We start from the raw sequence: 27,788 nt of genomic DNA, 5'->3' as shown, positions 1-27,788 counted from the left end.
ATACTGAAATGTTGCAAACAAAATCAGAAGATGTTCCTGGATACATAAGTGAAACTTTGTGAAAATCTTAAACAAAACCAAAACATACATTTGTAGGTGAAATATGTGAGTACTGTACTGGAAATAAAACTTCAAGAGTAGAAGCTGATTCCAGTACCAATTCCAACAAAAGCAAAAAAAAAAAAAAAGAAAGAAAAAAAAGGAAAGTAGTGAGATTGGTAAATAATTACTTATTTCTAGTGGAAATATATATTCAAAGAGTGTTACACAAAAATAAAGGTTGAAAGAGAAATCTAAAGTCATCAAGTTAATACATGTTCTGAGGCTGGGTCCAGTATGTCTAAACTACATACTCTTGAAAATTGCTGAAAAATTTCTTTCCACCACACTGGTGAGCATCCAGGCCCAGTGTTAGCTATCGCAGAAAGAAAGCTCTTAATATTTCATTAATACTTTTGATATAAAATAAGCTGATTATTTCTTGTTTCAAATTTTGTGAGCAAGATTAGAATCCAGATTACAGAATCATTTCACCTGTTAAGAGACTGATATCTTGACACAAATCCTTCTTGTCTTTGCTAAACCAAAAAACACATAAATCCTTTCGTTCTTTAGCACGTGTTGCCTGCATTTGACAACTGTGTACTTATTTAAAGACAATCAAAATATTCCAGCTCCTTGGTATCAGTAAAATGAGATTATCTTACTTTTGATATACTGTCACATAGGTCAAAATATAACCCTATTTTGTTATTCAGTGTAATTCTTCTGCTATGTTGTTTCTGAAGCTACTCCTTGATTTTTCCTTCTTAAGTGCAACTAATTTGCTTTTTGCTTCTTGGTTTAATTTTATTTATTTTATTTTGAATAATTTCACCAGTATTTCAGTGTGATTTTGAACAGGAATCCTACATTTCTCAAGAGCTTGCAGCTATCCAAAAATGACAGATGGCTTAACGGTATATGCCACTACAACACTGTAAAAGCACAAATTGTTCATGTATTTTTAATTCTATTAGAGCTAGTTAATGGAAATAGGAATAGATTAAACCCTGGACTATTCCATTTGGGATGGCTCTTGCTATGTCCTCCTGGATAAAAAATTCAAGCTTAAAGACAACTTCAACATCAATCTGTTGAATGTCTACTCCATAATTTCATTGCAATTGCATTAAATGCTTTCCTAGTTCATCAAGATAACTAAATATATACATTTTTTCACACAGATTGCTTGTAATGTTACTAGGGTGGCATTTAATTGAGACTCCCTACTTCATCATTGGCATTATTAATGAGAACACTGAGCAGCATGAACCTTGACAGACTGTCTTTCAGTCCCAACTGACAGCTTGGTAGTGAATCACTAATTCCTAGAGTATGAGTTTCCAATCAGTTGCGTAGGAGTTTCAAGAACATTTGTTCTTTTAAGTGTGGCATGCTATCAAAAACCTAACAAAAGTCAAAATATTTATACCTACTGCTTACTCCTTTCATCAAAGGCTGTCAACTACTGTCAAATAAAAAAAGTGAATTGGTTTCATAAATTTTTATTGGAAGTTTCCCAGCAGCTTATTATCTTGCTAGTGCTTAGAAACTGATGTTTCAGTCGTTTACATTTGAGGGACAAAAATAGGTTTAAACCTGTTTCCCTTACAATGCTTTCCACTTAAGATACTTACAGAAAAACTGAAGTTAAAACAACAGTAATATTTTTTTGTGTGTATGCAAAGTAAAAATTCTGTAAATAGTCTGTGATTGCATCCATCCTTTTGTCCCTTATCACCTCAATCCAGTTCTTGACAGTCTTGGGAAAACATGTTATGAATTATAGAGTAGCTAACTTATATTAGAAGAGATCTCTTGGGGGTTCAATCCCCTGTACAAAGCAGAGACTATGAGGTCAAGCTGCACATGGCTTTGGCCAGTCAAGTTTTCAGGAAACAAAAAAGCAGCATTCTGATTGAATTAAAACATGATGTCGTACCATGCTTCACATTTTTTCTTCACTTTAGTTTCATTATCTTTCCTGCTCATATTCTAAAACTTATCTTCTATTCTCAAATACATAACAGGAACTGAAATGTTCACTGTATGCTTTTTAAATTCACTCATTCTATGGGAGAGAGGAGAGGGACTTATTTTCATTTTTATTTTAGGAGTATCGAGAAGCCTATACTAGTCTTCCCTTCACTTTGCAAGAAAAATCACTGAAAGCCTCACACAGATGCAGAACAATTTCTTTAGTTAAATAGATAAGACTCAACCAAGACTTTGAACGTGCTTGCCGGTACCATTGTAAGTGGCTGATCCAAGCACAAAAACCTTGAAAAGAATAACCAACATTTAATAATAGCAGTTAGATTCTGACAGTGAGGATTAAAATGCACTTCTCTTTGGGGCAGAGATGTCTAGGATCTCAGATGGATGTTTTGAAAAGCTAAGCCTAGGAGTAGAAAGCTTGAAGAAAAAGATAAAGTGATTTTTGGTTGAAAGTCTTCTAGGACATTTTATCGGGCACATACATTGTATCTGTCTCAGCCTGCTTCTTCCTTGAAAAGTTATACCCACTATGTTGGTGTATTTTGTTACTCTCCAGATTCAATTGGCATGCAGAATTCCTTTCTCCTGTCATATCAGGATCCAAACAATTTTCTGATCAACACCCCAAGCCAAAAAAGACCACAGTTTTCCAGTAGAAAAAGAAGATTCCTAGAGCAAAACCAAACCTGAATCAGAAATACAAAAACTGTTTCATCTTCCTATTACTGCCCATAATTCAGTTATCTGCATTGAGAAAAAAGGTTGAAGGGAGAAACTTTCTTTCCGCCACTGTTTCTCTCTACTCAAAGTTTTTGGCTATTATGTAAAATTTGTGCTCTACATATCACTCATTTCTTTGACAGGCTAGCACAACAGTATCCTGGAATGCTGAATTTGACTACCTTTCAGACTAACGCAGGTTTCTCTTCCTAATGCACAATGAATATGATAAGATTTTGAATAACAGTTAGGGGTGTGTGTGTTTGTTGAGAAATTACTCCCAGCCATTTATAATACTGAAAATTACACTCTACCACATATAAAACTGAAAAAAAATCTAATTTCTTTTTCAGAACAGACTTTGTGTTTCAGCCATCTGCTACTGACTTCAGCCATCAACCACTATTGAAGCATGGTTTCATCTTTCACTAAGGATTAGCCCATGCCATTCTCATCTCTTATAGTCTTGTTCATCCATGTATTTAATACCTTATTTTTAAATGTCTCTTTCCTGGTTGTAAGACATAGTTTATTATTCTCAGAGGTGATGAGGAGATGATCTGCATGCGTATGAGGGGTGCATTCCACTAGATTTTCCAAAACGCTCTTAAAGGGATATAAACTCTCTTTGTTGTGGGTGCAGCTGAATCTTTCCTGTTCTCTTCTTTTGCCAGGAAGATATGAGTGGCTGGAGTGTTTGATTCTATATATAACTAGTTGATGTCAGCTGCATGCCAATCCCTTTGAAGAGGATCAGCCCCCAGTTTGTCTCGGTACTAGGTACCATGTAGATCCAAGCACAAGGGTAGAAACCATCCTGGACCAGGCAGGTCACCCCCATGCATAACTAACTCCTGAAGCATCAACTAAAGAGTTGAGATCACTTTTTTTCTGCACAACAAAACAGTACGGTAAGTGTATTGTTTCCTGAAATATTTTGACATTGTCTGCCATACAAACTGTCAGATAAAAGATATTTGTGTAACCTCTTGGCTCTGTAATTGAAAAGATGTTTATTTTTTAACCTAGTTTAAAATGCACTTTCTTTAAAGATGCCAGAGCATCTTATTTACTTCCTCAAATTCTTTATTAGGTGAAGAAATATCAGTGTAACATTTTTGAAGACATAATACAAGATATAATTAAAATATTAATTATGAAATAATCTTTAAACGTAACATGTAGATATGCAAAGATCTAAATCTCTGACACTGATTTTGCTACAAAATGTATGTATCCAACTCAAAGCTCGTGCCTTGGCACTTCCTATCCATGTAAATATGTTCTAGTATCCGTCTGCAAGCAGAAACTGCTAGTGCATTTTGCATAGTTAAAAACACTGCATTTCTAGAGCAGAAATAAATAAATCCACTATTCAGCCATTCTAAACATGCTATCAGAAATTAAAGTTGGCTTAATAGCACAAGCTAGCTCAACAATGTAAAAATGTGTGTTTTTTTTCAGCAAGGAAAAATCATATCAGAAAATCACAATGTTATCACATTCTGCCATGGTCAAAGAGAGGAAACAACAAGCATCAGCCATTATGGATGAAATACAGAGAAATGGTATAGCGCTGAACCCAACTTACTCTATATGCACTGTCCTCTAGCCCTCCCTAAAACATTTTTAATCATAGAGTTTAACTCTCTTACGGCTTTGTCTTTGAGTGTTTTGCCATAAATAATCTTGGGGGAGTATCATGCTGCCTGTGGTAACTAATCCTTTTGTAGTTGCCTCTTTTCATTTGAAAGCTATTTTCAGATGAACAACTGCTGTGGAGGAATGAAGTAATCTAACAGCTGATGTACATTCTGCTAGGATAGCCTTTCAGAACATTATTTGGGGTTAATAACATGACTTCATTCCATTTTAAATGGCTATCATCTGAGGAACACACTGATCTGCCTGTATCCCTTTTTTTTTTTTTTTTTTGGCTCTTTTTCACTTTGTTTTTTTTAATAGGAATGATAAAAAATTTGGAAACAATTGTTTACAGCTCTGTTCCTGATAATTAATCTTTGTAACTAACAAAATTTGCTATCAATGTGGCATTTTTTTCCCAATGCATAGCCACCAATTAATCTTATATGCAGAAATTTTACTCTTTTGTTGTTGCGCTGATGAAAAAGTAGACATGAGAAGGTAGCTTGATTTTCAAAAAGAGGTTATTAAAATTACACTTCTGGTGTGACACCTTCAGAAGCAATTAACTCACCTGGGAATACTAGTCTTCTTGGCCTTCATTAGGTACGTGCTGGGTGCTTTTGGAGACCCTTCCCATGAATGTTTCTTACCATCTATGTAAAATATCATTTTTTTTAAAGTGGTAAGCACTCCACAAATGGCACTGAAAAAAACAGAGAGCTCTGCTAATATTTAGAGTTTATGAAAATCATACTGCTTACATAAGACAAAACACTGGACACTAAATTCCAGTACTGAAAAACTTATCTCATGGTCTTTTGCTGCAAAGAATTTTGGGAGGTTTTCTGTCCTCACTCATTGACCAAACTGACTGCAAGAAGAGTAGGACCAGAAACCTAAAGAATTTAGAAAAAAAGATATATTTATAAAATATATTGCAGTGCCTGGTTCTAATGCTGATAATTAAATACTTTTTTCAGAAATTTCCATTCCTCTTCCCTCCTTTGATTCCCAACTGAACATACACTTAAGTCTAAAACCCAGACTACCCCTACAGATTTCATTACAACTCAGATTTTTTGTACTGAAAGTACCATATGTGCCTGAAATAGCCAGTAAGCTCTTCAGGGCAGAAAAACTGTCTGTTTAGAATCTTTAATTCAAATGGTAAATGTTGCTACTGTTCACTGCGATACTAGTAAATATACCATACAGTTCTGGTAGTCACTGGAGTTGTTAGATAACCAGTGCTGATGTCTGCATTTACCTTACATAATCTTTCCTTTCATTACTTATGTATTATCAGGTTTGTTTTCAAGTTAGACTCATACATGTAGATATATACAGATCCTAGAACTGATTTTATAAGACATGCTGTGCTACAAGGCCACTGAAGACAATACAAACACCCTAACTTTGTATTCTACTTCTGCATCTTCTTTGGATGTCTGAGATATTTACACTGAAAAAAAAAAAAAAAAAGAAAGAAATTTCATGAAATGTGTGTGATAAGAGTCTAAAATTTTAAATTGTACAAGTTAAATGAAACCAATTTAGAAACAGAAGGGTAATGAGACAAATCATATGCTAGTTCTCTAAGACCAAATTTGAACCATTCTTCAAAAAATTAGGGATAAATCTGATTTTGAAAGGAATAAATTATTCTCTTTTAATTTTGACAATTATTTCCCCTCAATTTTTAATTAAACAAGTTTAGCCTGAGATCTGGAAGATAAAATGCTGTCTTTCTACGCTGTGCATCACTATCTGTAATGAAGGTCCTGCACCTGGAAATTACCTAAAAACTAAACTTCATCCTGAAAGAAACTACCGTTTCACAGACCTTAGAAACACTACAGTATTAACAGAGGTAAACAGGAGTAACAGGAGGTTCTGTAGTGCAAGTTCTTTTGGCTGGGATGACACTCAGAATTACATCTACTGCATTTTTATTTTAGCACCTTTTTATTACAATGCTTTCACATAAACGTTGAACCTCAAACTCCTTGTAAAAGATATTCACAGCAGAAACAGTTGTGGAAAAGATACAAAGTCATTCAAGTTTTTATGAGTGTATCAAATCTGGGCTGGGTTGGTAATGAATGAAAGTCCACATTTTCCTGTTGGGCTGTAGAAAATGACTTTGTATTCCAGTGAAGTTCTATGTGTCCTAAAATGCTGCAGTAATAGACACCCTCTTATGGTGTCAGAAGAGAGCCCATAGGACTACAGCCTCATCGGGAATATTGTGGCCTTTCAGGCAATTTTTCCTTTTCTTTGGCAGAATTGGGCTTACCGTAAAGTTTCTAAACCTAGTTGGTAGAGGCATGCAAGTGTGTATACGTGTATGTTTAAGGAAGACCTTGGAGTTCCTCAGATTGGCATTCAATTAAACTCAAACCTCACGTCTAATTCTGTGCTGTTTCTTAAGTGCATTCTTCAGTAGCTAAACAATTAACTCTCTCACGATGGAGCTACAAATTCTTATTTCTGATACCATAACAAACACATAATATTCATTATTAAATTTTACAATACAAACAAAGGTCTTGAGAAGATGATAAACTAGAAGATCAAAGGGGATTGAGAGGGAATGCAGAAGGAAATATACAAATCATATTTAAATGAAGTTTGTTAAGATTTTAAGGGCAGAATAGAGCTGACTTGGCGGGAATAAATAAAGAAATGAAACTAGACTAAGATTAAGGTTAAACTAAGAAATAAACTTCCAGTGTTAATGTCCATTTATGAGGCTTTTTATATTGGTGCACTTGGAGACGTTCTTTCTGTCATGCCCTAAATGTTCTCCTTTTCTCATTTTTCATCACCTTTCCTGCACTGACACTGAAACAATCCCTAGACACGTCATGAACTAGACAGCAGATTAGATTTTAGTTGGCAGGGGATTCAACTGAACTTCACACCTATGTTTCTGGGTTGCTGCCTAGATACACAACAGTACACAACTGTGGGCTACAAAGTACCTTGGAGCCTACAGCAAACATTAGCAAGAACAGTACATACATAAAGGAACAGCAAGGCCCAAAATAGTTAACATCCAGCATGCCCCAAACAAATGCAGAGTGGTTTGGTCAGAGATCTTGGCTCAGGATTTATATACTACCCACTCTGTGGACAATGAAGAAAAACCTTTTCTGTGTGAAAATGTTGCTGATCTGAAGGGTAAACTTCTCATCTCTTATTACCATAAAACCATTCAACAGCCCATAGCCCAGTAGTTATCTTGAAAAGCAAGAAAATTAAAATATGACTTGTGGGTCAAAATTTTAGGCTACAGGCCAGTAACTAGTGCACTTATCTCAACCACAGAGCCAAATCCCTACCATTATCTGTCACTGATATGTCTGCATTGGACAAGCAGAGTCATTTTCTTCCATGTTAAGAACTTTCTGTTTTGTAGCTAACACTTAAATAGCAAGAGTGTGTTAGGATTCTTCTGGCATACTATTAATAAAGCAGAAGAGCATGCATGATACAGTTAGCTTGCTCTTGCTCCAGTTAGATCTACTGCAAGCATTCAACTGAAATCATTATGAACAATAGTGGATCAGTGGTGATACACTCCATGGTCTATAAACTTGTTTGATTTACTTCATGGAAAACTCATCCAATATAGCTTAGGCTAAATGTTTAACTTACCTATCTCAATTATATTTTCCTAAATGTCAGCACTACACATTGCTTTTCCATCATAAAGTTACTAGGAGATATAAGCCATGTTACATATGCCGTGTACTCAAAATGAAACACCCCCCCAGTCTAGGCAGTATTAACTTTGACATTAGGTACCTATGCAGATAATTAATTTGTACCACTAATTTTAGATTGGGCTTCCTGTTTGATTAACGTGGAAGCAAGATACAGTGCCTTACATCTAATTAGGTTTCATTTTAATACATTAAAATACATGATGAAATTCAGAATTTTATACCCTCTAGATTATAAGAGAAATGTAAACAATGGGAGGTCTTATTATTAAGGAAATAACTGATCGTGACTACGAATAAGTGGATCAAAGAAACATAGTGCATCTCTTTGATGTAATCCTCGAACATTACATCTTAATTTTTTTCCTGAAGTTTATGAATAACTGAGGACAATTCTAATTAAAAAATGATAATTATTAATCAAGGTGGCAATAGGAAATTATTTTGTGAAAAAGCGGTTTTACTATATGATCCAATTGTATCATATAGATACAATTGAACAAATTCTTCTCAATTGTTCAATTCTTCTAAGTTCTCAGCTGAAATAAATTAATAAAAATAGTTTGTACAGTCTTCAAGTTACTGTATTGTAAGTTCCAAGCATTATCTATGGATTGAGGACACCTAGCAAGAGAGTGACTACTCAGCATCAGCTTGCTCATTGATACAAACATCCCCGTTTCCAGAACATCACCACAGAAATGATCAGTAAAGCTTCAGATGTTCCATGTTCTCCATTTATAGTCTAAACTGATCTTCCCCTTCCTCTGCTTATGCATCTTCATTTTCAAGTCCTCTAGGAGCCCAGTAAACAAAAGACAAGAATTTTTTTCCTGAACAGTGAATAAACTAACACTGCATTTAATAGCTCAGTTTCTGGTAGTGTCAAGTTTTGAGACTTGCTTGTAACTTCTCTCTTAGAGAGAATCAAAAATAAATATTCTAAACACGTAGTTTTTTTATAAGCATGTTGTAAATCTTTGTTCTGTCTCATTTTTAACATCTTGAGGTTTATTTCGAAGGTTTCTTTAAAAATAATTAAAAATGTTACTTAATATAGACTTTCTAATACAAACTTCTCTTAAAGTACAAAATGGCCTGCATTTCAAAAAAAGCAGAATATTAAAGAATAATTAAAAATAAAATGTATACAAGCTATAAGAAACTAGTAGGTGTGTTTAAAAGGAGCTACCTGTTCATCTATCCAGTGCAGAACACAAAGTTAACTAAAGGTTTGATTTGGGAATGCTGAGGTCAGATGGACTTTTGTTACTAGTTTCAGCAAAAGCCAGTTTTTAATAGTCTCTATGCAGGACAATGTTGATCTGATTTTCAGAACAGCTAAATGCCATTCAACTGAAACAAATGTGGAGCTTGGAGTGCTTGGCGTCTTTGAAAACAGGGTTGTAGTGTTCTACACTCCAAAAGTTTGGAAGAATGATTAATTTCACTAACATCATACAAAGCTGCCTCCTCATATTAGATAATTATGCACTGATGTGTTATTGGGTTTCAGCTGTAAGGTGTGCGACATCAGGCATTTAAGAAAAACACGGGTATGTATTTATTCATTGTGTTGCAGTCTCACCCAGCTTAAACCTTGGAAAAAAGGTCAGCATCCCAAGAGATATCATGGTAGAGGAATTATCAACACTCAGCAACAGAGGTGCAAGACTCTTCAAGAGACGTCAGCGAAGATCTGACAAATATACATATGAAAATTATCATTATGTTGCAAACAAGCCAAGAAATGTGAGTATTTTGTAACAACTTGCTAACAAAACACAGTGAAACTAGCCTAGGGTTCCTTTCATGCTTGTGATAAACATTGTGCATGATTTATTTGTAGCTTTAGGAAGAATAAGGAGACAAAGGATGAAGCTTGTCACTGAAGGACAATTATTTTCTGAACTAGTCCCTCAGGAAATGGGTTAAAGCATTAGCAATACCCTGGGTATCCTCATGGAAGTGATTAAATGCACCTCATGTCTCATCTGTGGCCTTGGCAAAATACCTAAACTATTTGTTTAATGTTTGAAAATAAGGAGAAAAACATTCATAAATTTTATTTAGCTCTCCCACGTGGCAAAGGCTTAATTATTTGAGTGTGAGCACTCTATATCCAGTCTAATACAGCAAGCAGTCCCTCTAATTCAACACAATTTTGAATCCTTAAGTCCTGCATAGGTGATGCTATGATTGAATTAGTATCCAAACCCTACAGAATCCATAGAAAGACTTTAACTGAATTTTTCTCTTATCAAAAACTCCACTTAGGGAAATAAAAATAGTGACTATATGTAATGTACTGCTATGATAAAGCCTAAAGTTTGAATTAGTACAAACAGGAGATGAGTGATTTATGAACCAAACAGCAAAGCACCAGTGGTTACTCAAACTATGTTCAATTGTATTAACAAAAACACACGTGCTTGTAAATTAATCAGAAACAATAAAACAAGTGCAGGTTTTTCACTCTAAGGAAACTTTCTTGTATAACTGCATCTCACAAGGAGGCTTTGGGAGCAGAAAGTTTGCAATTTACCGTTGTCCATTCCAACACAATTGTTGAGGGATCTCTCTACATCTTCTCTATTCTCACAAAAACACACAGACCATGCATGATGTACAGTCAGTATGACATTCTGACATGGGAAGAAATTATTCTTCTTTGGTTTCTGTTCTTCTCCCTTAAATGACTATTTAGACAGTTGATCATCAGTTGATTCTAGCTGCCAAAATTTATCTTTCTAACATACCTTAGGATGGCTCCAAAACATACTGCCTTGATCTTTTTTTGTTTGTTTCAAGTTAAAACAAGTATTGTGTATTTGCTTTCCTACATTAAGAAACTCTTACTCTAAAACTGTCTGTATTTAAATTACTTTTAGCTTATGTGTCATAGCTAAAATAAGATACTGACTTCTTATGACACTCCAATTCTATATTTATGCAACAATGATTAAGCCTTTAGATGTTTCCTTAGAACTGATGACCCAACAGGAGAGTGGAAAATATCACCATATAGTTAATCTTCAGAAAGTGACCTACACTGAAGTTGCTGTTTCTATTATAAATACAGGAAAAGAAAATTCCAAACAAAATCTATTCAACAAATGCGGTGGATTTTCAACTGAGATAGGACAAGGAGTTTTGAAGAATCGGTGGTTTGAAACTCAAACGGCTCAAACCTAACAGATTTCCCGAATATTTGAGTAGTGAGGGGGCCTTGTCTTGCACATCACAACTTCTAGCACCTAGTGATCCATCAGTCCCCTGTCAGAGTAACAGGATTTACTGTCTGCTGTGAACCACACAGCCCACAGGCACAGGTGGATATTGCAGTGACCAGTATGAGCAACAGAAGGGACTAAGAAGAACTCTCTTCTTAGACTGCATATCAATAATCAGATAGATCCTAAACTTAGGAAAAGGTCAGACAACTCAGTTAGCTGGTAATTAGGCCTCTTGTTGATCTAGCTCCCCAGACTCTCAATTCTTTGTATAAAGCTTTCACACACTCGAAATACACACATTTAAAATTGTGCTGTGATGCCATTCTTAACACTGATAGACTATTCACTTTTGCTTACATAGCCAGTGCAAGAGAGTTGTGAAGCTCTTTAAACCTCTGGATAACAACTAGAAAGCCCTGAGGAATGCTGTCTAGCAAAAATGGTACCTAAAAGCAGGACAGTATGCCTTTGGAGTATATGCCCTGGGACTCAGACCTGGGGTGTAAATAGAGTAATACTCCATCCCTCAAAAGAGAATCACAGATGAACTCCTCCTTTCCTTTCCCTTTCCCTTTCCCTTTCCCCTTCCCTTTCCCTACCCCTTTCCCTTCCCCTTTCCCTTCCCCTTTCCCTTCCCCTTTCCCTTCCCTTTCTGTCCTCTTTCCTCTTTCTTTCCTCTTCTCTTCTTTCATTTGCCTGTGCTATCAACAATATTTATTTCTACTTGAATGCAGCGTGGAGAGCCCATACACAGTGTTAAAATGGATGGCCTCGGTGTTGAAGGAATTCCCCAGCACGCTCCAATGACGCCTCCTAACACACCTGATCCCCGGAGCCCACCACATCCTGACAACATTGCCCCAGGTAATACATTAGCTTATAGATATGAATTTTATTTAGTATTCATTACACAGCAGGTGATAGAGCTCTTTATAAAACATCATTAAAAATAATTTATTAATGGAGTTGCTGTTAGAAATTTATAAATTTAGATAACTAAATCAGAATTTCCCATGGAAACTTAAAGCAGTACAGTTTAGTTCTGTTCGTTTTTAAAGATTTGATATGTCTTTTGTACTACTTTTCCTTCAACTAAAACATGCACTATGATCCAGTAAAGCTGCTCGTATATTTGATCTCACAAATATTAAGAAAGTTCCTCAGATGTTAAACCAGACTGATACACTGCACTTACATTGCCCTAGTTTCTAAACTGCAATACAATGCTCAACAGTCTGAAAGTTATCGATCGTAGCTTAATTACCCACAAATGTAAATATGAAGTCATTGAAAGTTTTGCTGGACTCTTTTACAGAGAAATAACTTAAAGAGGAATTTGCCCCAGCTATATACACAGTTCTGCTTTATTTAAGTCCTTGACTGTGAGGGTACTGTTTTCTTTATAAAAAGCAGTGAGCTGACGGAAGGCCTTATTTTGTATTCTTTAAAGACTAGAGAAGGCTAATTTGTTGTGATTAATTTATCCAGTGATATATTCTTTCTTCCAGTTTATGAATTATCCATGAGCACACAGTTGGTTTTTTTTTTACAAATTCATTCTTTGTTCAGAATTACTCAATGCATGTTTTGTGCAGACCTTTTCCAGACTATGTAAACTAGGTCAGTGCTACTCTGTTAGAGAATGCTAAGACTCTGTGCATACATGGGACAAATACAATTCAAATAGAGGTAATTTCCATTGCTAAGAGATGGTAGAAATCTTCACATTTTAAAATGGTAAAAAATATTTGCTTTAGTTCTGGCAAAATAAGTAGTACAGGGTAGTTTTTTGTTTTGTTTTGTTTTGTTTTTTAAGTTTGTAAGAGAAAACAGCATTTCTTTATAGAGCTAGATCCTAATAAGGACAAAAGGGAAAATAGATTTCCTTTGTTTTTCAAATAAATACTGTAACTCCTATATATTGTCCTAATATAGGACCTTGCTGATTTTAATACTTCAAACTGTACTTTCAGGTCTGTTTTTCCTCCCTATTTGCCCTTGCCATAATGAACTTGCTTGAAGAAGAAATCACACTGAATATGGATTTCACTTGTTTATTAAAACTCTGATCAGATTCTGACCCTCAGATGTTTACGCAGAGAAAAATCTGTTTGTTAATTCAGGCCACGGACTGTAATGATATGCTCTATTTTCAAACAGATTCTTACAATTACATGAATAAATGTAAATAAAGCTAAAATAAATGTAGCAAATGTAGCCTCAAAAGGAGAGTAGAATACTTCAGAGCAGTTATCGAAAAAAGGCTCCAAATGCACCCTCTGATCTTTCTGCTTTTGTGTGGATTTGGTCAACGCATTTGTTTCAGTTGTTCATTTTATCTAACCGTGAACCGATGGAATATTACTTCCTATTTACATAGGATGATCAAAAGGAATCAAAAAGGCAACATATTGTTATACTGGTTTTGCCTTGATCTCCTTTCAGGATATTCTGGACCACTGAAAGAAATTCCTCCTGAAAAGTTCAACACTACTTCAGTGCCAAAGTATTATCAGTCTCCTTGGATAGAAGCCATTAGAGATGATCCAGAGCTGTTGGAGGCCTTATATCCTAAACTTTTCAAACCCGAAGCAAAGCCAGAACTGCCCGACTACAGGAGCTTTAACAGGTAATTCTTAGTGGTCTGTGAATTTTACAGTGGAGAAAAAGAATTACTATGAAACAAAATGTTTCCATCAGCTGTAAAAAGACACACACCCCGCGCTTGCAAGTATATCTGCCAAAATTTACACTGATTACAAGCACCAAGCAAGAGCTTTAAGAAGATAACTAGTTTCTCTCTGTAGTGTGGGCCCAACATATATTCTAGAACAAATAACGGAAGATTAATTGTAGAAAATATTGAATAAAAGAAAGAGAGAAAGAAAGAAACAGAGAAAGAGAAAAAGAAACAAAGAGTGAAATAAATAGTATAGGATATAGTAACACTTCAAACTTTTTTCCAGTGTTTCTGTTGACTTTGGCAGATACAGTATAATGACCTCATAAGACCCATCTGGGAAACTCTCAGTAACACTTGGCTTGTAAACTGTGTAAGGCAAACTGCATTTATTTTTACTTTTTATTTCTTTAATTTTATTTATTTATTTATTTTACAGCTCACACTCTACCAGCTTGTTTGTTAGGCAATGGTAGTACAATGAACTTTATCCCTCTAGCAGTGCCGCAGACCAAACAGCTAGCAGCTTGCATACTTTATCACATTTAATTTTTTTGTTTGTTTGTTTCTTTGAAAACATTTGGTAACAAATGAGCATATATATTACAAGCAGACTTCAAAATACATTAGAAATAGAAGGAGATCTGAGAATAAAGTTTCTTATATAGTAGCTTGTACAATGAGGCTTTTGGTAGAATTTCTTGACACACTGACGATAATGGTTTGGAAATATTTTGAAAGTTTTACAACTCAGGTCTTTGGCTACCATTCATACCATTCACATTATCATTATTTATCAAAGTCATGGATAATCTTTTACTACAGCTTAGCCAAGCCTGAACTTCTTTCTCAAAACAACAGATGGATGGCAACCTACTAAAAAAGTTCACAGCTATATATTTAGCAAAAAACACCCCAAACACCACTTCAATTCCTACCATAGACGGGCCTCAACTATGAGCGCATGGAGCAAAAACTCCGCAATACATCAGAACTGGCACTGCAGACACCACACTGATTTTTATATCCTAATACAATATAATATAAATCACAAGTGTGTAGCACACTCTTGTCAGTAAACAAAATAACAAATTCAAATCAGAGAGACATACTACAGTTGCCAACATTGGAACAGTAGCAGCACAGTTCATGTGCTATGATCATTGTAACTGAAAGGGGAAAAAAATAGCCAAAGATACATATACATAGAAATAGGGAAAGAATCAGTGCTCCCTCACACAAGAGAGATTTGAAGTCCAGCACACAAGTCATCATTGTTGAAAGACAGGATCAGACAAGGCACAGAGTGCATTAATAGGGATGTTTCAATGAGTTGAGACAGTATCTGATCGCTTATTTGTGAATTTCTAGCTGCTTTGTGGTCCCATAATCTGCTAGTTGTCCTCTATATAACACTAACTGCTCAGATTTCTTCCTATGTGAATCTTCTCTGCGTATGACATGGCTAAACTGTGGCTCACCACAGTCCAAATTTCTTGAACTTATGTGCATTCATATAAGCACAAGGTCAATACTCACCCTTGCAACTGCCGTATAAAAAACCTAAAACTTGCCACATACATACAGATCCAAATTGTGAAACTGATAGATTCAAAATGCAAGACATAGAGATATGACCCACAATACTTGAACAAAAACACCACTCTCCTCACTGAAAATAATAACAACAACAACAATCCGGGGCAAAACAAAAAGATAACTGGTGAACCCAGAAAAACTGTTTGATACATACAGTACACTCTGATATATGTTTTTGAGCAAGAAGGACAAGATCCAAAAGAAATAAAGAATTTTCAAAATTGAAATTCAAGACACTGGCCTGCTGAAGAGGATCTCAGAGCCATAAGTTAAATGTCTACACTCCTAAAAATGGATAGGGGAGTGGAGTGCCTGATAATCAGATTCAAAGCAGCCATCAGACCTGCAATTGCCAAGCTAGTTAACCAAAAAAATTACAGAGCAGGCTAAATGTGACCTCTGCCAGAACACTGAAAATAAACCAGAGTCGGACCAGATGGAATAAACACCCTTTTTTCTCTAGATGAACAATAAAGCAGCTCACGTGGAAACTGAGAAACTACGGTCTGAACCTGAGTTCTCAGATCTTTTAAAGTACTCGCTGTAGTTATTGCTTTCAGTAAAATAAAGAAACAGATTTAGGAGCAGCAAAAAGGACCCAAACATCTTAGTTATTAGTTATGTGGGCTGATATCTAGGCAAAGAACCGTACGCTTTCTAACCCAATTAACTTTGTATTTCTGGACAGCATTCGTGATTCAATACAAAGGACTTAATCACCTCTGGAATACTATATATGAGCAGCTAGGTTCACTCTTAAAGAGACATATATTGCAAAACAGCTTTCTTCACACACACACTGTCATTTCACACAGCAATTCAACAGTACTAGCAACGGGTTTTGAGTGAAAGTGCCGTACTGTACTCTAACCTTGCTGTGGTAGTAGTATATTATGTTTGCTTTCAAGTGTGGACTTTTGGGCAAAATTGCATTAATTAAAGAGCCACAGATGAGCTTCAGTTAAGATAGGTGCAGCTGCCCATGTAGTTAAGCAGATCTGAACATTTGCAGAAGGAAAACTCTAGCAGTCTTTTGTTTCTAGATACTATTAAGTTATCTAATCTAGGTCAGAGCATCCTTGATGTCTTTAATTGCAGTCTTGGAGAGAAAGCAAATGATAGTGTTTTAAAAAATTGAAGTGTGATATAATGACACCCCTTTGTTATCAGTGGAGGCATCAGTGAAGGCTTTCTGTCATGATTCATCATTCAACAAAGTACCATTATGTCTGTTCTCCTGCAAAACACTAGTACAGTCATCATTAGTCAGGACAGGGTGTGGTTTACTGTATGTGTGATGCATAGAATTGCCAAAGAAACAGGCCTGAGATTCTACCCAATTTCACTCTGTCAAAATGGCACTTGGATTTCACTGGCCATATTCAGGTTCCTTTCAGCTTTCCACGTTCCAGAACAAACCAGCAATGTGACTTTAGCAGTGAGAGACATCTGATGTGATGGAATAGCCCCACACAAACACGGCTTAAAAGTATACTCAGTGTTCACCGGCATTTGGGTTTTTTGGTTTGTTTGTTTTTCACTGCCAGCAATTAAGTGGCAGCTCTGGACCGTATAGCAGTGCAATTTTTTATCAATGACTTTAACAGTAGCAAAATCGGAGCTAAGAAATTCACAGTAGTATTAGTTGGAGCCTAGCAGGCATTTTACACTTCAGGGATCTTGTAATGCTGGCGGGTCAATGAAGGAAAAGGCTGTGGCAACAAATAACAGGCATATTTGCCTTCTGATGCAGGGCTTTCTGTGAGGCAGCCAATAATGACTGAACTGCAGCTAGCGCTAGACAGAGTGTATAAGCAGAGAAATTGGTTTCATAGAATTGCTGTAAGAAGACTCTTCAGACAGGGCTACCCTTTCTCCCCTTGGATGAAAAGGAATCTGTGCTCACAGAGAAATGCTGCAGAACAGAGATGTGCCATCTGATTTCTCTTGGAGGTTCCTGCTAGGAAATCAACATACGTTGATGTGTTTGTAATATCAGTTAATTTAGTACCTTTATTGCGTAAGCCTTCCTGAAACTGAATAAAATATCAAAGTTCAGATTATGTGTGACACACAAAGCACTACATCTCGCTCACATACGACAAGCAAGTCTGACTGGTTCTGTCTGTCCTACCAGACAAATTATTGCTCAGCCTTCTTAATTCCCAAAGACTACTGTTCCAAAAACACTAAAGGAATCCAGTTCATCTGGACTGGGCTCTGCTTTTATTGATTAATGGATTCTGAACTATATTGTAAAAATGCCAGGAACCAGATCCTCAAAGGAATTTTGGCTGCCTAACTCCAACTAATGTAAGAACTTAGTGAAGACTAGATGTTTCGCCAGTTCCTTAGCACCTAAATACCTTTGCCAAACTGGCATTAGCTCTTGCAGTAACTTAACCACGAAGGTCTGAGCATTTTGTAGGATCAAGTTGTCTGCTCTGTCTGTCTCCTTTTTGCATAGAATTAACAGAATAAGCAAAATGTTCTGAGAATAATAGTCCCATTTTTATTTGTGAAACTTACACTTTTCAAAATGATGTAATTGAAGCTGTTAATACAGTTAAAACATTACATTCCCAAATAATCAACTACAAGTAATCTCCTATTTTGAGACAATTCAATATACAATAAGACTGAGACCAAAACAAGAACCCCTAGCAAAACAGCTGAAAACATGGTTGTGCCTCATGACATTAAATCATGCATCAACTTTTCAGGAATATGCAAAGTGGTTATTAAACAGTCTCTTAAACATCCTGGTGCTACTTCCTATGGCTCTGAACCAGGATTTCTACCCCTATTATCAGCAATGACTCCTGGAATTTTTACATATGAGTTCTAGGTTTCTATACAATGAATCAGAGCTTACAACACAGGTCATTATAACATCATGTTGTCAGACAAGTTATTGCTCACAAGAAATATACCGCTGCTGTAAAGGAAAATTTACATCTATTAGCCAATTACTATACTATCCTTTATGATGGTTGCCATGTGCTTCTGCCAAACACGCAGGAATGCATAATCCTCTGTGGCCAGATTTCACATAGTAACTATTTTTTTTTTTCCCAGAAAAGCCACTTGGTTTACTGTAGAACATTCTCCTGTTTCTGTTTCCTATAAAAATACGTTGTACTTAAAAGAATAAAATACTAAAAATAGAAAGTATTACACTACAGAATTGTTTTGGATTTTATATGGCTATTACTGTTCTATTGATCTTGATTGTTCCTTTTATTTATATATTGACGAGAATTAAATATTACAACAATGTGAGAATGTGTATCTTAATTAGAGCAGCAATTAAGACAATCTTAATTATCCTGTAAGATGTAGATCACCACATTCACTCTGTGCCAATTATCAGGCAATTATTTTTAATCAGTATCATGCAGTATCCAATTTGGCACTGTGACCTAGAAGACGGGAAAAGATTGATACCACAGGCACTCTGTGTAAAGAATTCCTTTTGACCTCAAGAGAGTGTAATGCCTGGAGTGGTTGCTGCAAAATCTTATCTTCATTTGAGAAAGAGTTTTAGAGTTTAATCCAAAGCAGACTTCTTCCCTCCCTAAGTACGCATGCCCAGAACTTTCATGATTTTTTTAACTCTTGCCTGACTGACCCTACGAGTTAATACTATTCCTTTTGCCAAAGCCTGCTTGTATTGAAATTCAGTGAATCATCTGTGCAGTGCCTGGGCAGTGATATTTCTTTTAGGTCACTGATTTTTTTTTATTTTTTTTTTAATGAATTAATCTCCTGAATTTTGTGCATTTAATTGTCCCCCATTGCTGCCCTGTTGAAAATCCTAGCGAGATTTTCAATTGAGCTATTTTAGTTTCTGTTCCTCTGGGCTTATGGTATCACCTGGATCCACTGGAAATATATACCAGCAGATCTGTTTGGTACCAAACACACAAAACGTACCAGCGCTAGAGAAATTCCACTATTAAAAACCATTTAAAAACCACTATCTATGTATCTTTACAGAAATTGGGTGCTCATGTGTAACTTACAAATCATACTACTCTCAGTTGGTTAGACTATATCCCAGCAAAGTTATGAGACTGAAAAAACACACGTCTGCTTGATCACATTTGCTTATACAAAAGATTCTGGAAAAAGTAAAACACCTCTCCCTCTCCACTCCTCCTCCCTGCTCTTCTGTTTCTTTCAACTGGCAAATATAAAAGAATCATGGAAAGTATTTGGAAATACTTCTGTTTTAAAATATTTTCAAATGCATGTAACAGCCAGTTCCTGCTTAGAATTCCTTATCTTTTAGTTTCTCAGGCTTATCATCTGAGGGAACATTTACATTTAAATAACATGAAAAAATACTAGCTGCAGACTAGGGGCCAATTTCAGACGGTGTTTCAAGGCTTAGTTACATAAACATTTTCTTCAGCAACAAAGCTGAGATAAGAAGTCCTCACCCACTCCTCTCCTTTCCAAAGGCTGTTGTCTTTGGCTGTTCCTTTCTGCTTGGTGTTACGCTTCACTGCCTCCTCACTTGTATTGTTACAATTGTTGCACCATACTGATTAAAAAGCAGATTGCAAAAATAATTTGGATTTAAAAATCCTTTTAAAGCATTGGTTTTGGTTTGTTTGTTTGTTTTGCAGTGTTTTTTTATTATTTTTTTTCTTGTAATGCAGATCATATAAGTGACCCAAATTCATTGCATATCCCACATATTCGCTGGTACAATATGGTGCCAAAATACAGTGCGGTGGGAAGAACAAGCAGCTGGGAATATGAGAAAATGGGGTGAGAAATTCCTAAACTAGTTACCTGTGAGTGAGAATTTGTTGAACTATGTTTTTCAGACAGATCGATTTGTCACAAACAAAATAAGTTTAGTAACTGTGACTTACCAGTCAAGAGGTTTTCTTGCAACAATTTTTTCCATCCACTTTCCTGACTATTGATGACTCTGAAGAGGGCTTTACCTACAGGAAAGTACATCAGATCTTAGGGATAATTTGCCAGAAAAAATTAGCATTCTCTTCCCAAAGTATTTAGAATGTAATTTTTGTCGTTAAAATAACATCTATCCTTTTCAATCTGCGGGAGAAAAATAAAACAGGCAATTTTTAAATAACACTTTAATTTTATTTCTCTAAAATCTACAGAGTTGCCACTCCCTTTGGTGGTTTTGAGAGAGCATCAAAGCTGGTTAAATTCAAGGTACCAGATTATAATCTATTGATGCTAAATGATCCAAGATTCATGATTCTTGCAAATCCTCTTGCTACCAGAAGATCCTTCAATAGGACTCCTAAAGGATGGACATCTGAGAATATTCCAGTAGTGTTCATTCAGCCTTCAGATTCCAATGATGTTCCAGAAACAGAGGACCTGTGAGAGAAGCTGCACTCTGTATTGTACAAAATTTGGAAAGCTGCACAGTCATGTATTTTTGGTCCAAATGTTACTAAAGGCTACTGAGAAAACCTTTCCTTGGCAGCTGGCACATAATGTCTGATGTGTTATCTCTTCTGGAATCTATTTTCATCTGTTGACACAACATAAATAAAGGAATTTGGCAAGTACTGGCTGAGATATTTTGTGTTTGTGTTTATATATTCTTTTACTTCAGTGAAAACTAAAATTACTAAAATTTTTCTAAAATCTTTGCTTGTCAATTCAGAACAGGTGCATTAAGAAAAAATGCTAACACTGTTACCAAGGAATTTGATTTGATAGGTGTGCTGATTCTGGTAGAACAGAGTAATACCATGACACAGCACTCCATAAACTCCTAGTTTAAACAGCCTGCTTGAGATGAGCGTGAAGAAACCAACCACTTTTCCCAAACCTGCTTGAGTCAAAGTTAAGAGTTTCGTCATTAGTTTGGTGACAGCAAGTTAAGCCATTTTCTTCTTTCCTTCTATAACTCAGCTTTAATTATGGACTAATCAATGACTTTGTCATGTGGATTTGTTTACAGAAAATGCAGTATATTTGGCTATGACAAAACTATGTACTGGTATGAAAAAGTACAAAGGCATTTCCTGGATGAGTTCAGAACGTTAGTGCTAATCACAACTGAAAAACTGGTCACGTCAAACATACCAGATTAGTATCACTGCGAGCTATGTTTCCACAAGTGCTTTTGTTAATAGAAATAAATGTCATATACCCTTTCCCCTACAGCCAATAATATATTTGGGGACTTAAAAGCATGAGTTTTCTTGTTCTTGATATGTTGGCATGCTCTGACATTTTAGAAACACAATTATTAGACTTCTATTACATCCATAACTTCATAGGAGGCAAGAAATACCAACTTCATTGGCTGACAACAGTTTCCTGGCATGGATTAGTTTGGGGACCTTAACTGTGTACAATGTACAACAGTTATATGGACGATGATAAAAAAAAAATGAATTACTCAAGCCTGAAAATGCAAATGCTAAAGAGAAAAAATTATAGCAAGGAGCAATGCAAACATGTTCTGGAGGAAGGAAGTTGTTTTTCATAAGCCATAATAAGCTATCATAAACCTGTTAAAGAAATACAACAACATATACACAGTGAGGACTATGAATAAGGAACACAACATATTTATTGTACGCTCTGTAAAGACAACTTATACATGCATATCAAGGCATCTTCCTTCTTATGTGTCACACATGATAGTAACTTTAGTTTTCTGTACGTCTATGGATCCACAGGAATAGAACGGGCTCAGGAGGCTTAAGATTTTTGAGAAGTATTGAGCCTTCCATACGCATGCTCATTTGATGGTCCAAAAAACCTCATTAGATGTGGATGGAAATTACTGACAGTTAAGACCTCAAATTGTCTAATTGAGATTTCTGAAATAGCCTGTGTCACAGCAAATCTGGCAGCTCTAATTCAACAGTCAACTGCAGCAGAAGAACCCTGTTCCTCCTTCTTTCCAAGCTCGACTACCATAGAGCTACATACATACCAGTACGTTAAATGAACCCAGAGCTGTTCTTTTAGAAACAGGCCAATTGTGTCAGAGAAGTGTGCAACCATGATATTTAATCTTCCAACACTGAGTGGCTTTTGCCAAACTGCCTTTTGGGATTAGGCCTTGGACCATGATAAACCCTAAAGCCGTGCTTGGGAACTGTTCGGGAGAGTGTTAAGCGGCAGAAATCAGGGCTGATCAATGTGCTAAGCATTCAACAGCACAGTGTCCAGGAATGTTCCCTGGATGCATCACCCTAGATGTATGTAGCCTTATTGTGCAAGTCCCACCGCAATAAACAAATCCCTCTGCCAAAAAAAAACCCAACTCCTTTGCCACTAAAGAAGATCTTCTGTTAAAGTTGGAAATTCGGGGATTTTCTGTTGACTTTGGTGCGTTATTTTGTGAAGTGCTTATATGGCACTTTGAATGTACGAAACGTAGGAAACTAGCTTTGGGTAAAAAAGATGAATTTCAGAGATCAAGATTTTATTAATTTTTGTAGACAAAGAGATGGCTCCAAATTGAGATAAAAAAAGTTTCTTTAGTTAAAGGTCTGGAAAGACATATACAAAAGAACTAATGTGTTTTATAAATTTCAGTGGTACTTCTAAAAATTCCTGCAGTAGTGGAGTACAGCAGAAAGGATAAAAAGAAAACACATGGGCAACAGCTTTACACAAGTGTAAACAATCACAGTATGCAAATATTTTAAAAATTAGGCTTCTAATGGCACACACACTTTAACACATGACACTTGCACTTGCTTCCAAATGAAAAGGGAACTGAATGGTGTGATGAAAAGGTAGAAATGTGGTAGGGTGTAAATATATATTTTAAAAGGCCTTTGTTACCAAAGTGGCCTCATTTTTCTTCATGTTAAGCTGCTCGTTACAGAAGTATAAAAGGGACTTAACAATTCATTTCAACGTTTTAGCCAATAATATGGTGAACAGAGGAAACAGATCTGCTATTTCCCAACCTATACAAAATACTGTCTGATTACATTGTGTAAAAATGAAGTAAAAGATGTATTCTTATGACCAGCTCCATGAATATAAGCCTTTTTTAACACATATACACTTTAAAACTCTTTATGATATGACAAGCAAGAGCCTGTACTATCAGCAGAGTTGTGACTAAATGGTATCAGCAATAACAATCGTCAGAGGGAGTCTGTATTTTAATCCTATACAGTTATGGTCTGAAAGTACACTCACTGATATAATGGCATTCCTATTTCAGTCTTAAAAAATTATAAATCCATACTTCATTTTATTTGGCTAAATTACCCTAACATATAAAGCATACACTGGCAGCAGCAAAACCAATTTCAGAAGTACTAAATGCAATAGGTGATCTGAGATTCATTCCTGAATCCAGCAGGCAACAGACTCTCTACTGTGGATTTTTGCTGATGTGCCACTAGTTTTTGAGGTATGTTTGCATGACTGTGGTAATAAAAAACCAATAAGCTCTCTCTCCCATTTTCTACCAAACACCGTAGCTGATTTCTTCCATGTTGTTCATGTAATGAGAAATTACAAGTCAATACAAAGAAATGAACAATTCATGCTAAGTTATATTATTAGCCTGCCTCCAAAAATAGGTCATTTATGCCTAATCTTGTACTTTGGATGCATAATTTCTTACAGGCACAAACACTTCTTACCGGTTTTAAATATGTCAGCATGCCCTCCCATATAAATATCCACAAATGATAACCGTGGAAATAAAGAAAAAATCTGTAGTCTCAAAGTATTGTAGAGTTTTAATTAGTTTAATATGCTTTGCTTCGACCGTAGCCAGGAAAACACTGGCAACAGAATTCCAACCTTGGTGAAATCAAACAAGGGGTTTTGGCTCCGACTTCCGTGGAGGCAGAAATTCACCATTCATTGCACTTATTGACTTTCAAACCTGTATTTGTAATTGAAATTGATGTCACTATCTTAAGCTATTATGTGTTCAGTATCAGAATGGATGTTTTAGATTATAGAGCTGAGGCTGACCACATGTGCAGTTGCTTTTGCACGGTACATATGACAAAATACAAACAACTCTAGTCATGCTTCAGAAATACTCTGGAAACTTTACAAAACTATGGGGAAAAAAAAAGAGCTTCTATGTACAAAGATCTTGGTTTTATTTTATTTTCAGACTAAGGGTGAATAACCTGGAAGCTAAGGCCCTCTACCACAGCTCTTAGATGGACTAATAAGTGCATATTATTTTGGACTGTATCTAAGACTGTAGGAAATACAGTAAGAAAGTGAAGCATAAAATCCTACGTACGCTGGACTAGAATTTTATAATCCATAATGGATAAATCATTAGCAGTCTAGACAGAGATATCAGAAAAGCCCTATGCAGCTGACAGTCATGCAGTGCTGGCTCCTTTATGATTCCCATAGGCTACAGATTTTTCAAAAACAATTGAAGTACTCTAAATTATTTACAAATAATATGTTCGCCACAGAGCTATTGTGTAACGGGGTGTGAGAAGATAGATGATAACAAATTAAATAGTTTATTAAAATAGAATGGGCACACTGACGTAGTTCAGTAAAAAACTACTGAACATAAAATACTCTTATTAAAAGGAAATTAAAAAAAGCAACTGAAAAACTAAAATTCTTTCAAGGAAATATTTTATTTCAAACAACCCACAAGCTAAGTGTTCAGCCTAAGCATAAACTGATACAGAGTTCTAATCCTTCCCTCCAAAAAAGTCAGCATGGCAGAATAGAGGAGCCTCAGAAAACAAAAAGACAAAGAAAAGTTATCTGCAAGGAAACAGCAATTACACTGTCTAAAAACAAATCAAGGAAGTCGTGACAAAGGTCTCCACAAAGGGTACGGGGAAGATGAGGAGGGGACAAGAAATAAGGAACAAACTGACTCTAAATAAAATGATAAGGAACCAACTTTAAAATCATCCAAAGATACACTTCTTCAAGAAGTGCCTAGTTGTAGAACTTGGTGCTGTATGATGTTGTGGGTCAAAAGGTATTAACTTCAAACCAGGATTAAACAAATGCCCATTACAGGTACTGGCACCAATGTGATTGGAATTTGGCCTTATTGCTGGTGTGAGAAAGATCACCCCCTACTTAGACAATTTATATACAAGTATATATATAGGTATATAAGTATCTTCTGCTAGGCGCTCTCAAAGATCAGTAATGGGATCTGGTAGTCCCATAAGAATCAGGTGTTAAAGTACTATGACAATTCTAGCAAGCACTGTTAGCACAGAGCTTTATTAGTTTACAGTAACTCACCCTTATGGGAGAATTTAGAGGAAAGTCAAGTTCCACGTGTGAATGAGAGCACTTCAAATGTCAGTCAGAACCTCCCACGTGGTGTCTGTGCACCGCCGGGAACACAGGAGCCTGACCTCACTCTGCCTTTGGCAGCGCTCCCAACCCTGTGCAGCCAGACCTCACCCTGCTGCACCCACGCTCACCGCGTCCCTTGCAGTAGGAACACCTCAACCCACAGCCTACAAAAGGCATTTCTGCTAAGCGGTCATCAGCATTCAAAGTTTAAGGAAAGTGATAAAAGTGAAAGGAAAGATTCCTTTTACTGATGAAAACACGAGTCTCGGGGAAAAAAATCTGTGAAATCCAAACTTTGTATCACTTCTAGCACAGACTGGTTTTGGACAGAATATGTCATTTGCTCCTCAGCTTCCCAATTAATAAAATAGAAATACTAATGCAGACGATATAAACTGTTTGCGTTTAAAACAAGAAATGTTATGGTAAAAAAAAAAAAAGTAAAAATCAAGTTTACACGAATACATACACAGTACTCATTATAGGTAGAATAACATTCTGCTTTCATTTTGCTTGAAATAAAAGATTTAATTCTACACTGAACATATTTTAACTGATGAAAGTAAGTACCAACAAAGTAGTATTTGGAAATGTTTTTAAGCAGAAAGACGTAGTTCTTAAAAAGTCCAAACAGTTTCTTTCTTACACTATGTTTGGCCAAAAGTATGAACTAAATTCAGGATGAATTAACAAATATTTTGTTTTCAGGTGGAAATTGTATTTCCTGTGAGCAGACTATTCATCCGCAACATCTGGTGCAGCAAGTGCTTCCCTACTTCACGGGGACAAGGAGAGCCAAAGTTCAGCAATACTTGTAAGAGGCACATGCTTTTTAAAGGACTGTAAGAGTAAAATTAAGCCTGAATATTGTGAGCCAACTATTCTTTCAAAAGCAAATGGAGATTAAAATATTCGATGGAGTTTGTACAGGGAACAGCCTGAACTTTGCCAGCTCAGAAGCGGGCTGTACTCATTAATGCAGGAATGCCTTCAGGCTGCTTTGTGTGGAAGGTATAACTTAGAACTGGATTCCTCCGGAGTTCTGATGGACAAGTGGACAGTCACTCCCCTGCCCCCAACACACACACTGAAAAGAAGGGAAAAAAAAGCAAGAGAAAAAGCACAAAAGCTTCCAGTCTTTCTCCTGCTCTCATAAAGACAGTACTCTTCTGCAAGAAAACAAATCCAATTTCTCCGAGACAGGAAAAGAATGGAGAAGGGCTTAAAGGGACAGCGTAGGGAATGAGATCTCATGTGGCATACAGAGAAGCAGGCTAAGAATTCGCACTGGAGGAAGGCATTCAGCCACTCAGTAATTTAGAGGGTATCACTCTTGTTTCCTTTTCCATTGCATAGTTCTTCTGTAGCGACAAATTACTCAAGCTAGGCAAAATATTAACTTTAAACAGTAGCTTCTACAGTCATTACAGTCAAGATTACTGAAGGATGACTATGCAAGATAACTACAAATAACTAGAAACAAACATTTGAGACATGACTGGCTCTTCCTAGGTTGACCTACCATACGTCAAGAGCCCAAGTAAGGCTTAAGTTTGGCAGCTAAATCCTAGAGATATGTCATTCCTCAAGTCCTTAATGAGAACATTTTGCCTATTTGCTGGCAAGGAAAAAAAATAAGAACATGCTGCTCAAATAGGAAGAAGAACGAGCCGACCAGTTACAGCAAGCGTCACTGAATCAAAATGGAATTAACTTATTATCTGGCAGGGTTTTGCTGCAATACAAACAGACTTTAGTAATGCACACTTGCTGAAGAGAAAGTGATACTAAATTGAGTTAAAAATAAAAAAAAAATAGAAGTCTCCATGTGTTTCATGACAC

The 27,788-nt window shown here is 36.1% G+C and overlaps 1 protein-coding gene across 2 annotated transcripts; it reads left to right on the top strand.

The window, feature by feature from the left end:
• MYOZ2 (myozenin 2) lies at window positions 3,445-24,423 on the top strand. Of its 2 annotated transcripts, XM_021396423.1 has the most exons (6): window positions 3,447-3,671; window positions 4,225-4,328; window positions 9,718-9,887; window positions 12,106-12,235; window positions 13,817-14,000; window positions 20,795-24,423. In XM_021396423.1, exons 2-6 carry the CDS (start codon window positions 4,253-4,255, stop codon window positions 21,024-21,026), a joined length of 792 nt encoding a protein of 263 aa, XP_021252098.1. In that variant the 5' UTR covers window positions 3,447-3,671; window positions 4,225-4,252; the 3' UTR covers window positions 21,027-24,423. The 2 variants fall into 2 exon arrangements, with proteins under 2 accessions (XP_021252099.1, XP_021252098.1); XM_021396424.1 differs by lacking the exon at window positions 4,225-4,328 and having other exon boundaries at window positions 3,445-3,671.

Source organism: Numida meleagris, chromosome 4, assembly GCF_002078875.1.
Source record: "Numida meleagris isolate 19003 breed g44 Domestic line chromosome 4, NumMel1.0, whole genome shotgun sequence".
NCBI classification, from domain to species: domain Eukaryota; kingdom Metazoa; phylum Chordata; class Aves; order Galliformes; family Numididae; genus Numida; species Numida meleagris.
The sequence above is the reverse complement of the archived record's forward strand: the minus strand, read 5'-3'. Positions and strand labels throughout refer to the sequence as shown.

Excerpts from the sequence above, each read along its gene's own strand:
- MYOZ2 (XM_021396423.1), top strand. The coding sequence starts at position 4,253 with ATGTTATCACATTCTGCCATGGTCAAAGAGAGGAAACAACAAGCATCA. Across the intron at positions 4,329-9,717 it reads GGATGAAATACAGAGAAATG|TCTCACCCAGCTTAAACCTT; the intron begins GTATAGCGCTGA and ends ATTGTGTTGCAG. Across the intron at positions 14,001-20,794 it reads GACTACAGGAGCTTTAACAG|AGTTGCCACTCCCTTTGGTG; the intron begins GTAATTCTTAGT and ends TAAAATCTACAG.